The following is a 12,942-nucleotide window of genomic DNA, read 5'->3' as shown; positions in this document are numbered from 1 at the left end:
GATTTGGGATTTTCGCACGTGTTTTCAGCCTCGTCCACGCGATTCTCGTAATCCCAGGTGGCCGTTCTCCCCTCGAAAAGAGCCGCACTCGAGATTTCTTTTTCTGTATAAAAGGAAACGGAATTGAAATCGGCTTTTCGAAATTGCGCGCCACCCCCATTGCCCAGTTTCTCCCCGGAGAGAGAAATGCAAACACGGCTTTGCTGAGCATGCAATCGATCTAAAAACGAAGAAAAAAATGAGAATGATATCGCATGGATTTACAAAGATACACGAAAAGAGAAGAATGTATCCTTTTGCAATTCTAAGATGGTTTAGATTCTCGTATCTTAAATTGACAAGTGCAAAACTATTTAGATCTTTCTTTTTTAAATCTGAACAATTTCTTTAATTGAGTAGTCATTAAAAAATATTAAACATTCAAATATTTTTAAATATTTAATCATTTGCAAATTATTTAATATTTTTGGTTTTGAATTTCCCGTTTTATTGAATAATAAATGACTAAAATAACTATTTACGAGTAATAAGTTTCAATATTCAAGCAATGTATATATTAGAAAAATATATATTTACATTCGGATAATAATTTAATAATTTAATTCTAACGGTGAAAATATAGTTATTAAAATTAAAAACATTATTTACATTGATAATTTTTTTATAATTGTAATGATTTTGTATATGTATTGCTATAATAATGAAACAATTGAAAAAAATAAATAAATAAAAGGAGAAAATTTAATTCATATTAGGAAATACATACAATCCTCTTATTCAAAAAATAATAAAATTAAAAAAAGCTATATAAATTATTAAAAAAGCTTTTTATTATAAATAAATAAATAAATAAAATTAAAAAATTATAAAATTAAATTTCTGAGTTATTTTATATATATATATATATATATATATGAATTCATTTTACTTTAATACTTTATTTTTTATTTTACACTTATATTTTTAATTTTATACCAAAATTTTTATGCATATAACATGAAAAACAACTATGAAATTTAATTTTTATATATTTATTTTTAAAATATTAAAATATTAAAAAAAAAATATTAAAATATTTTATTATACTTATATAAGTATAAATAATTTTTTTTCAATATCAGATTTGATTTTTAATCAGATTTTCACATTTATAATTATAATAAATTTTTGAAAGAAAAAAATTAAAAAATTTGCAAAAAATACAAACATTATTAAACGTAATTGTAAAAAAAAATTATTTTTGTAATAATTTCCTTATAATTTTTGCTTTTTTTTTACTTTTTCATTAAATTTTTAATAATTTTTTTATAATAATATATTTTTTCAGTTTATCATTGAATTTTATATATTATATTATAAATAATTATGAAATTAAAAATATATTAAAAAATATATATAAGACCAAATATAATTTTTTATATTTAATAAAATGATTGGTAATAAAAAATTACTGACATAGTTTTTATTTCAAATACAATTATTTAAAACCATTTAAATAAATATTTGAATAAGTAAAGAAAATAGCCTTATTTTAAAAATCTATAATAGTGGCGCTCTCTTACGAATTCTTAAAGAATTATAATAAAAATATAATATATAACAATTATTATATGTGATTATTAAAGATTATACAATTATTGTAAAAATTATCAATGTACAATATTGAAACAGAAATAAAATTAAAATGGTTACATATATAAGAGTATCTTTTAATTTACAGATATATGAACTTACCCATTTTTAGTTGTATATATTAAAAATTTTGCACATCACTGACACATCATAACTAACAATTCATAAAGATTTATAAAAATTTTTGTATATAATGATTAAATAAATCATATGTTTAATTGGCGTACAAATATATGAATTTATTAATTACATATTTATATTGACATTAAAAATAATATTTTTATTCAAAAAAAATATAAAATAAATAAAAATAAATGAAAATAATTATCACAAAAAATAAATGAATTTATGTAAATAAATGTATTTCTGAAAAAAATAAATTCCACTTATGACATGTTCCACTATTAATATAGAAAATTGAAATAAAACACAATACTATATTATACAAGGATTAAAATAGAAATATAAGAAATAAAATTTATAATTAAAAATTGTATTTAATATTTATTTATTTTTTTTATATAATCAAAAGATATATGAACAAATATTAAAATAATACACAATTGAAATATTAATTTTTTAATATTATATTTACACATTAATATATTATTATTATATTTATAAATATATCATATACAATACACCACAGATAATTTTTTAACTTATATCAATACTAAGTAACACATGTTCTGAAGTAGACTCAACGGTAGTCTCAGCTAAACTGATCCTTCCTTCTATACTTGCTACGGAGAAGAGCTATATCAGGGTACACTCAATATATCCCCGAACATCTCTGACCAATCATAGAATATTCCCAACCAATCCCTCGAAGTAGAATCTCCATCACAAATGTTAGAAAGGGAGAACTTTTACAACACAGCCTGTGACGGCTAGCAGACGGAGCATGCTCCATTGGAATATTCTAAATCCCTTACTAAAAGGGGTGTGCCCTACCGATTCCAAACAGAAAGAAGGGAAGGGACATATCTACTATCAACAATACTAGAAAGGGTAGATGCGTTTTAAAAAGCAAACTGAAATGTTAAAAAGATAGACCATGCTCGATTATAATACTTCAATAACTAAAGGGGTGTTTCCTCTAAATTCTAATAATATAAGGAAAAAAATTGTCCAATTCATAATATATCTTGAATTGAATTTTATTTTTGTTTTTATAAAATTTTTAATTTCTTCATAAAAATAGTTTTATTTACTTTTATTTACTAAATAATAATAAAATAAAATTAGATATAGAAAAAACATCAAAATAAATCAAAAACATTAAAAATATATAGTCAATATCTTTCCAGTTAAAACACCCTTTTTTAGCAGTTACCCCTTTTTTGAGATTAAAAGGGGTGTCCCTTAGTAACCCCTTCAAAGGGGTTAAAATACAAAGGATGATATAACATTACAGAAAAAACGTTTGTGCTAAGGGAGACTACACAATTTTAGACATACTGAATGTTTACATATAATCAACTAAATTATATTTCAAAATTTTTAAATTATATTATACAAATATAATGTAATTTCTGTATATCTCTTATATAAATAAAGTTACTAATCCATAATTTAATTCAAAATTAATTTACAAGCAGAATAAAAAATTGTTATCTTTTTAAATCTTTTTTCTTAAAAATAAAATCTAATTAATAAAATATAAAAAAATAACTTTAATTCAAGATAAAATAAAACATAACCTAAAAAATTAGAAATTTAATAGGAGAAATAAACAGAATCAAATAATCTCTTTATAAATTAATATTGTAATGAATATACTATATAATGAATAATAAGAAAAAAATATATATATATATAAAATATAATTTGTATACCTGAAAAAAATTATTTTTTTTCTTAATTTCTATTCTTTTTAATTTAATAATAATAAATTTTTAAAACTAAACATATACATATATAATCACAATCAATTTTAAAATGAATTAAAATCTATTAATAAAATAACAAAAATTGACATTTTATTCGGGAAATTAAAAAATACAGAAGTTTTCTTTATCGACAAAATTTATAATAGCCATGTATGTATTTTCGTTTATCATTCTCTGTGTATAAATTGTTTGATATTTAATGATGAATAATATCTAAATTAAATTGACATAATATTATTAAAAAGATGACATTATATCATTTTGGAAACTGTTTAGCTTTAGTTTATGTTCCATATTATCTTACTTATAAATATTCAGGCTTGTGAGTATATTGAAACTATTCCTAACCTATTTATAATCCTAATCTATATATTATTGGAATGTAATAATATATCTAAAATAATATTATTATAAATAGATTAAAATAATATTATAATCATTTTCAAATTTATTTTTATTTCTATGATTCTATCAATAAATAATAATGTCACATAATAAATTGCAACTTAAATTTTAATATATCTAAATACAAATAATTTAAAAATTTTCAGATCAGAATATGGTGCATTTTGGAAATGTATTCAAGCTGGAGGCATTTATATATTTACACAATTAGTAAAAATGCTTGCACTTGCTACATTTTTTCCTACAGCAGACAATGTAGGAGGTGAAGGTTTTGATTTAATTGGTGTATGTATTTATATATATATATATATGTATATATATTTTTTAATTTGATAATTTTAATTAATATAAATGTATTTGATATATTTAAAATGACATAAAATAAATATTATAGGAATTTTTAAAATCTTCAATAGATTTAGCTGATTTAGTAGGAATACTATTAGTTTTGAACAATATTCCTGGTAAAGGACATGCAAAAGTTTTAACTGCTGGAGTTGGATGGGCTGGAGCTGAAGTATTGCTCACTAGGTTTCTTTTGTTATGGGTTGGAGCAAGGGGTGCAGAATTTGATTGGAAATATATTCAAAAAAGTCTTGAATCTAACATTAATTTAGTAAGTAATATTTATTATATATTTCGCAAAAATATTTTATTAAAAATTTTTAACATATAGGTACAACATATAACTACAGCAACACTTGTATGGTTATGGTCAAGACATGATTTAAAACGAAGTTTTGTTCCAATAGTAATTGGCATGCTTATACTTACAGTTTATAGGCCACTTATCTTAGATTTTCTAATAGTATTTTTTTTAACTGGTCCTTGGTCAACCCTTATTGTTAAAGCTACAACTACATTTATCATGGGTGTTACAACATTATACATGTATGCAGGTCTTGCTCATTCTATAGGTATTTTTTGAAAAATATTATATTTTAAAATATTAATATTATAATTACATATATATATTTCTTTATTTCTTACACAATTAAAATAAAAAATAAATCTTGTTCTATAATAATAATAATAAATTATATTATTCTTTTAATTTTTTTATATTTTATATAAAATTATTTTATTTTATATATTTTTATAACAAAGGAATTCAATTATACTAATGATAATATTATGCATAGAAACAATCCTTTATTTGTTAATATATTATACATCTTGAGATTTAAATTTTATATTTATTAACAACAATTTTCAAAACACAGTTTATATTTATTCAAAAATCATGAAGATATTAATTTAAAATTAAACATTATTAAACTTATAAATAATAAAAACAAGAATGTAAACATTTCTCAAATATGACGGTAAATATTTAATTTTTTTTTAGCAGTTTCTTAATTTTATCAAAGTATAAATTTTGAAAGCTAAAAATAGAATCATATTATTTCTTTTTTTTTTTTTTTAATATTTTACGTATCTTTAGCTAATCTTTATACATATTCAACTATAACTTTTTTAATAAATTAACTGATTTTAATAAATTATTATTTGTCTTATCAAACTATTAAACTGGTAGAACAAAAACAGATTCATTTCTTTATCATAATTATCCATTTTTAATAACATCATTCAAGGACATTGTATAAATTATTGTATAATTAATGTACAAAACATAAAATAGTCTGTCTTAATACCTCTAAGATGGAGGACATTGCAATCTTATAATTTCATCTCCTTCTGATTGACTATCACTATGATCAGAAGAATCTTCAAGGATATCATCATCGTCGTCGTCATCATCATCTTGGTTTTGATCACTAGAACCTCGACGTGCGTTTAAATTCTGCACAATATAACACAATATAAAATAATTAAATAAATTTCTATATTATATTCTTATTCAACTTATATTTGTAAATACGTACTCTTACTCTTTCTGTATGACGAATATGTCTTAATAACATCCAAAGCATTCGCCTATCAAATGCATCAGATTCAGTAGTAGTTTCTTGTGCTCTATTCACTGCATTAGCTGTGACACACTAGAAAAAATCATAAATAAAATAATATTACAAAATAATATTTATAATAATTTATAATAATTTTATAAATTATACACATTTTGTTTATACGTACACTTTCTAATCTTGAAAGCGAAGGAGGGTTTTCACAAGATGGAGCCCATATTTTTACATCACAATCAAGTCCACTTGTGGCAATAATAGGAATATGTGGATGAGGTTCTAAACAATTTACCTATACGACAGAGTGTTATTAAATTTTATTGTTATATTTTTAATAGATTACATACCACTCCTTGCTCATCGCCAGGCATCCAATTTACAATTGCTTCAGAATTCTTCTCCCAAATGAATATATTTCCACAATCTGATCCAGACATAACGAATTCACTCTTTGGTCCAAAAAAATTAACTCCCTTTACTGTAAAATATATTAAATCCTAATCTTTATTTAATTCTTATTTCATTCAATTTTATCTACAAAATAATAGCAAAATAAATACAATTAGACATACCAGTAGCATTATTTCTATGACCTTCATATTTATGAACAAAATCTCCAGTTTGTGGTAATATTGCATCAAATAAATATATATCTTCGTCATTATAAGATGCAAGAACTTCAGTTCCATCATAATTATATAAAGCACAAGTTACGTGTACGTATTTGTTCGAACGCTGTAATTCATGAAAAGTAAATTATAAACGAATATAATTTTGCTATTAATCATCACTTTATAAAATTCGAAAAACATACCAAATGTTCAGGACATAATTCATGTACAGGTGCAGACACATTTCGTCTATCATATATTCTAACCGATTGAGAACGACCACCGACACAAAATTCGTTGCTTTTAAGAGGATTACAATGAACACTGTATAATTGTACATGGGAGGAACCATCTTTTACTACTAGCAACCTATGCAATCAAATTATTTTTGTACATTATAAAAAAGTATGTTTCGTGAAAACTATTTAAAAGGCATACTTCGTTGGTTTTTCTTCTCTAATATCTATGGATAGAACTTTTGCATCTTCACCAACAGATACAATTACATGTGGTGTATCCGGATGAAGTGCAAGTTTATGAGTTGGCGCGTTGTGCGTAGCTAGTTTTCGTGAAACACCACGTCTAATATCTAACAAACGTACTTGTCCATCACGAGCACATGTGGCCATTAAATTTTCTACATCAAATGGTAACCATTTGGTCTGAAAATTAATAATAATATAAATTCATGTAATATTGCAAAATAAAGAAATTTTATTTATTTAAAATATATTAATATATTTTAAATATTAAATACTTGAAACATGTTACTCCTATGACCACTAGCAAAAGAATGATGTTTTTTTCCTATTGCCCAGTCCCATATAACTACAGCTAAATCATCAGAACCACTGGCCAATAAATTTCCCTTTTTATTAAAATTTAAAGAATTAACACAACCCTATAAAAATGATATAATTATACATTTTAATCTTTTAAATATAAAATTTAAAATATAAATATATACCTCATGTTCTTTAAGTTTATACATAAGTTCAAAATGTTCTACAACATGTAAGGAGCCATAATATCTACGTTGAAATGATGGATTGATGCCTATTTCACGATGAAGGAGTTCTGGCACCACAAACCAATTTGGTTTTGGCTTTTTCTTTTTCAAACAAGCAGGAGTATCTGATTCTTCTTCACTAGATGTTTGTTCCGTACCAAAATTTGAATAATTTGATGAAAGAAACTCCTCTAATTGTCTCAATCTCTGTTCTATTATTATTTCTATTAATATTTAACAATAAAAATAATATATTTTTCAAATTATAAAATTAATAAACTTAACAATACAAACCTTCATCTTCTTCAGAACGTGTAGCATCACTATCAATTTCTAGCCCCTCTTCATCATTCTTTATTTCTCTAGGAACTGCAGTTGCCTCAGTTTCTACATTTAAATACAATGTAGTACGAAAATCTTTTAAAAATTTTACATATCTCTTTTTTACCAATTACCTGGTCTCATTTCAACATCTTCAGTAGTTCTTTCACTACAACTATCCTTAGATTCCCTTATTAATTGTGTATTATCTACACTTTTATTTTCAAATTTTGATTTATTACACATATTTTCATTTAATTTTTGATGTTTACTTGATTCCTCATTAGAACTATTGCTATCATTAAAACTATCATCATTCACTTGAGCTATAAATTAAATAATAAATTCATATGAATAAAATATTTAAGTGCTAAAATATTATTAAATTACCTTTTGAAATACTTCTTTTACACTTATTTTGATTATTAGATGGAGAACTTGATTCAGTATCATTTGATGAACTTGGAATATTGTCTTGAGAGGTAGTTGCCTCTGATGATATTGTAGAATTAAAAATAGAAAATGATGTATCTAACTGAGAATTTTTATTCTCATTTTCTTCAAATATATTTTTTTTATTAACAATATCACATTCATTATCAACCAACGGTTCAACAAGTTCTTGTATTAATTCATCTGCTTTGCTGTTGGATGTAGACAATTCAATATCATCAACTTCTTTATACACCTTATGATAACTTTTAGAATCCATTTTTTAATATCATCAATCTACAATTTTCTATATAATAAATATTTCACTTGTACTTTTCATCTATCAATATTTATATTACAATTTGACTTTATCTGTAATGTAAATTTATATGAATATTATGATTATATGGAATGATTATAATCTGTCATATATATAACAAAAAATTAAAAACATAAAAATATAATAAATTAAAAATATAAAATAAAATTATTCTGTATTTTGTATGTATAACATGATTTTAAAAAATTATTATATATATACATACATATACATATATATATATATATATATATATATACATTTATATGTAAAAATTATTTTATTTCTAAATTGACAATAATCTTTATAAAATTTCAAAATTTCAAAATATTTAACAATAATATATATATTAAATAATTTATAATTATTAATTTATAAATATATTAAATAAATTTATAAATACTTACTTAATATAATGTAAAGTTAATCAAACAAAATTATATAAACTAATTATTAATTAAATTATATAATTAATTAATTAAGTTAAATGTAATTATTAAATATTTAATTACAATTATTGAATAATTATTAATATTTATTAATAATTCTTTTATCTTTTCAAAACATTCAATAAATTTTATTGTATTAGATTTATAAGATTTTCAATATTTTCAAAATATATTGTTATTTTGAAAATTAAGGTTAAAAATATTCAAGAAAGAAAAAAATGCATGTATACTTAGAGATTATTTTAATATTGATTTAAAAAAAATCTACAATAAATATAGAAGAACTTCATTCTATATTTTTAATTTGCATTATATAGTTATATTCTATATGACACTTAAATTTAAAAAAAATCAATTTCTAAATAAAAAAAATGATATTAAGAAAAAGAGAACAATGATTTAAATATAAATAAATTATTAAATTATTTAAATATATACATATATTCTATATTTTATATATTTTATAAATTATTCTATTAATTTTTAATATTATATATAAATGCAATGTTACAAAATGTGAACATAAAATTAGAAAATATAAAACTAAAAATATAATATATAAATATTCAATTGCTATAATTTTTATTTTGAAATGCTTAATTAATTATTTATTATTATAAATTTTATAAAATATTATTTTTTTAATACAATTTAAAAATACAGAAAATACGCAACATTTATAAAATAATGAATATGTAATCTTATGAATTTAATACGTTTTACAAAATACAGTAACTATACATAACCATCGACAAGTGACAGAATCAAAATAATTATTACACTGACCTGTCATCCGTAAAAACATATTATTTTTACGTATACTTAAATATACGAATAAAAAATTCGCACATTTACGTGTTACATAAATTTATTGTCCGTTAATTCCTTTGTAAATGAAATTAACTGATAAAATGGCTGATACTTATGAAAGTGTCTTATTGTTAGCTCACAGCAATGCTGTCCACCTTAACACTTTCAGTTCGGATGATGTCTTAAGACACAAAATGGCTGCTGTCGGAAAACTATTGCCCAAAACGACAAATGAAAATCGAACTTTGTTCAGGACTGTATATAGTATGGGTGACAATATAGTGAAACTAGAAAATAAGTTTAAGAGTTTTTACTATTCTTTATGTTATACTACAAATACGCAATTGGCGTAACTTCTTTTCTACTGTCTTTTGTTTAAGAAGATAATTGACAAAAAGAAAGAATTCATAATTGTTTTATCGATCTTTTTTTGAAATCTTTTTGTTTTATAATGATGATGCATAGAGAAACATAATTATACCACATAAAAAACTGTTTTATGAACAATTAGTTTTTAATCATGAAAAAGTGATTAATGTGATAATATTTGACAAATTTAGAAATAAAATCGTATTTATATTGAAGAATCTAGATGGAGCAACTACATAACATTTTTTATATCTTTTTTTCATATTTATAATAAAAAATATAAAATTTAATTATTATATAAAATAATATTTATCAATATCACAAATGAATTTATTATTTAAAATTGAATATTTTAATTAAAACAAAAAATATTTTCTAATATTTATGTATTGTAATTTAAATGGAATCGTATAAACTATTCAAAACATGTGAGTATGAAAATAATCCTTCAGTCAATTTGTTTCGTATAATTTATTCGGTAAAAAAGGAATTGAAAAAAATAATTAAAGAAAGATTAAATTTTCATAAAATTAAAATTTTTTAAAATATGAATAATATAAAATACTTTTATTAGTTTTTTGATAAATTTTTATTGAAATTATTAAATAAATAAATATTTACCTTTCAGATAAAAACATAATGCAAAGAATAAAAATTTCATCTACATTAACTTCTTATAATAGATGTATGTTTTTAAAAAATTTATAATTAAAACATTAAATGAATATGTAAAATATATCAGCTATAGATTTAGGAAGGTTATGTTATTAAAAATAAAAAATTAAAAAATGGCTAAAATATTAAATTTTTTCCGAACTATACGAAATAATTGGAAAAAATCTCTTATAGGAGGTGCAGCTTTAACGTATGGAATTTCATATAGTAAAGAAATATATGAGTAAGATATTACTTTAAAAAATTGAATTATTTTTAATTGAAATATTTATAATATATATATATATATATATATATATATATATATATATATTGATTTTATGATAAATAAGTTAACTATTAATAAATTGATAATATTAAAAGTAATATAATTTTTAGGACTGATCAATTAATGAGACAATATTGTGAAAGTATTTCACAATATGGTGATCTTCCACTTCCAACAAATATAAAACCTCGTCATGTAACTATTATTTTAAATCCAGCTGCTAAAAAAGGGTCTGATTATTTGATATAAATTAAATTAATATTATAAAAATTTTGTTTATTGATTAATTGATATTAAATATTATTATTATTTATAGGAAAGCTAAAAAATTATTTCAAAATTATTGTGAACCACTTTTGCATTTAGCTGGAATTGCTGTAACTATTATACAAACAGAATCACAAAATGATGCTCGGAAAATTATAATGAATTTAGATACACCTACTGATGCTATCATAGTTGCAGGAGGAGATGGTACATTATCTGATGTTTTAACTGGATTAGTAAGGAAATATGATTTGAATCTTAAATCAGTTAAACAATGCCCTATTGGTATTTTGCCATTGGGACAAACAAACAAAATTGCAAAATCTTTGTATCATAAATATGATGATCTTTCTGATATAAAACAAATGATAGAGGCAACAATGGCAATTATAAATGAAAAATCTAAAATGATGGATATGATTGAAATTAAACCTATTGAAGTATATTTCTTTTATATAAACATAATTTATTTTTAAATTTGTCATTAAATTTAAATTTGATTTTAAAATTAAAGGATAATTCTGAAGAACCAGTAAAGCCAATTTATGCTATGGGAGCAGTAGAATGGGGTGCATGGAAAGATGCAAATGCTTTAGCTACAAAATATTGGTATTGGGGACCTTTAAAAAAGTATAAATATTTTTTTTTAATATTTTAAAATTTATATCTGCATTATGTTTACATATTATTTAATATTATATAGATATGCAACTTATATATTTAATGGTTATAAAGAAAATTTAAATAAATATTGTGATGTAATATTGAAATATACACTTCCTTGTGAAGGTTGTTCTCGTTGTAATCAAAAAAATTCAACAAATGGATTTTCTAATTTAAACACAAGATGGTGGCATGTATTTGCACCAAGAAATACTATCATTAGAGGTATATTTTTATTTATATATTCAAAATAAGTAGTATTTTAAAATCTATTATTAAATTATTATTTTTTTTTTAGATAGTATTGATTTTAGTAAGATAATAAATGAAAAATGTGATATTCTCCATGAATTACCTATATCAACTTGTGAATTACATATAGAAACTTCTAATATAGACAAATCACAAGATGAATCTCCATCATCTTTGAAAGTGAAAATGGGTATTTAAATAAATATTTTATCTTTAAAAAAAATTAATATGATCATGAAAAATTGTTTTTATTATAGGTCCAAAGGATATAGATTATTTTTCTTTTGTATCTGAAGGTTGGAAAAAAGAACAAAATAATAAATCATTGTGTGAACAAGTGATAGAAGCAAAAAAAATTGAATTAACTCCACAAACAGTAAGATTTAAAAAAAAAAGATAGAATTTTTGTAACTTCAATTTATTTTTAATTTTAACTTGTTAATTCATTTTTGATAAACATTTTTGATATATGTTACAGGTTAATAAGCATTATACATTATATATCGATAATGAAGAATACGAACTAAAGGCAGTTGAAATTAAATTGTTTTCACAGGCAGTAAAAGTATTTTGTTCTCAATTCAAAAGTTGATAAAAGATATATATAAAATAAATAAAATTTAAGAATTACTTATTTGTCTTG

At 21.5% G+C, this 12,942-nt stretch overlaps 3 protein-coding genes across 5 annotated transcripts; 2 read left to right on the top strand and 1 right to left on the bottom strand.

Annotated features, from left to right (window-relative positions):
* The first annotated feature begins 3,137 nt into the window (after positions 1–3,137).
* Positions 3,138–4,966, top strand: LOC107997362 (BOS complex subunit TMEM147). Its single transcript, XM_017055906.3, has 4 exons — positions 3,138–3,846; positions 4,076–4,214; positions 4,324–4,545; positions 4,606–4,966. The coding sequence occupies exons 1-4, from the start codon at positions 3,770–3,772 to the stop codon at positions 4,855–4,857; spliced, it is 690 nt and encodes a 229-aa protein (XP_016911395.1). The 5' UTR covers positions 3,138–3,769; the 3' UTR covers positions 4,858–4,966.
* A 516-nt stretch (positions 4,967–5,482) lies between these two features.
* LOC108003643 (DDB1- and CUL4-associated factor 8) lies at positions 5,483–9,924 on the bottom strand. 2 transcript variants are annotated; one of them, XM_017066053.3, is made up of 13 exons: positions 9,782–9,924; positions 8,186–8,599; positions 7,930–8,121; positions 7,769–7,861; positions 7,433–7,698; positions 7,223–7,366; positions 6,904–7,127; positions 6,669–6,834; positions 6,427–6,589; positions 6,202–6,332; positions 6,027–6,146; positions 5,816–5,932; positions 5,483–5,733 (listed from the first exon to the last, which is right to left on the bottom strand). In XM_017066053.3, exons 2-13 carry the CDS (start codon positions 8,505–8,507, stop codon positions 5,587–5,589), a joined length of 2,085 nt encoding a protein of 694 aa, XP_016921542.1. In that variant the 5' UTR covers positions 8,508–8,599; positions 9,782–9,924; the 3' UTR covers positions 5,483–5,586. The 2 variants fall into 2 exon arrangements, with proteins under 2 accessions (XP_016921542.1, XP_016921543.1); XM_017066054.3 differs by having other exon boundaries at positions 7,433–7,686.
* A 161-nt stretch (positions 9,925–10,085) lies between these two features.
* Positions 10,086–12,929, top strand: LOC108003642 (acylglycerol kinase, mitochondrial). 2 transcript variants are annotated; one of them, XM_017066050.3, is made up of 9 exons: positions 10,086–10,602; positions 10,803–11,072; positions 11,228–11,347; positions 11,434–11,824; positions 11,899–12,014; positions 12,088–12,272; positions 12,346–12,489; positions 12,557–12,675; positions 12,778–12,929. In XM_017066050.3, the coding sequence occupies exons 2-9, from the start codon at positions 10,963–10,965 to the stop codon at positions 12,889–12,891; spliced, it is 1,299 nt and encodes a 432-aa protein (XP_016921539.1). In that variant the 5' UTR covers positions 10,086–10,602; positions 10,803–10,962; the 3' UTR covers positions 12,892–12,929. The 2 variants fall into 2 exon arrangements, with proteins under 2 accessions (XP_016921539.1, XP_061929604.1); XM_062073620.1 differs by lacking the exon at positions 10,086–10,602 and adding an exon at positions 10,605–10,652.
* Positions 12,930–12,942: the final 13 nt, after the last annotated feature.

The sequence above is a fragment of the Apis cerana genome, linkage group LG4 (assembly GCF_029169275.1).
Source record: "Apis cerana isolate GH-2021 linkage group LG4, AcerK_1.0, whole genome shotgun sequence".
In the NCBI taxonomy this organism is placed as follows: Eukaryota; Metazoa; Arthropoda; class Insecta; order Hymenoptera; family Apidae; genus Apis; species Apis cerana.
The sequence above is the reverse complement of the archived record's forward strand: the minus strand, read 5'-3'. Positions and strand labels throughout refer to the sequence as shown.

Bases quoted from the DNA above. Each gene is read 5' to 3' on its own strand.
- LOC108003643 (XM_017066053.3), bottom strand. From the start codon at position 8,507: ATGGATTCTAAAAGTTATCATAAGGTGTATAAAGAAGTTGATGATATT. The intron at 7,128-7,222 runs GTATTTAATATT...ATTAATTTTCAG, and splicing joins ATAGGAGTAACATGTTTCAA to ACCAAATGGTTACCATTTGA. The intron at 6,835-6,903 runs GTATGCCTTTTA...TTGATTGCATAG, and splicing joins AGAGAAGAAAAACCAACGAA to GTTGCTAGTAGTAAAAGATG.
- LOC107997362 (XM_017055906.3), top strand. From the start codon at position 3,770: ATGACATTATATCATTTTGGAAACTGTTTAGCTTTAGTTTATGTTCCA. The intron at 4,215-4,323 runs GTATGTATTTAT...TAAATATTATAG, and splicing joins AAGGTTTTGATTTAATTGGT to GAATTTTTAAAATCTTCAAT. The intron at 4,546-4,605 runs GTAAGTAATATT...TTTAACATATAG, and splicing joins TTGAATCTAACATTAATTTA to GTACAACATATAACTACAGC.
- LOC108003642 (XM_017066050.3), top strand. From the start codon at position 10,963: ATGGCTAAAATATTAAATTTTTTCCGAACTATACGAAATAATTGGAAA. The intron at 11,348-11,433 runs GTCTGATTATTT...TATTATTTATAG, and splicing joins AATCCAGCTGCTAAAAAAGG to GAAAGCTAAAAAATTATTTC. The intron at 11,825-11,898 runs GTATATTTCTTT...TTAAAATTAAAG, and splicing joins TTGAAATTAAACCTATTGAA to GATAATTCTGAAGAACCAGT.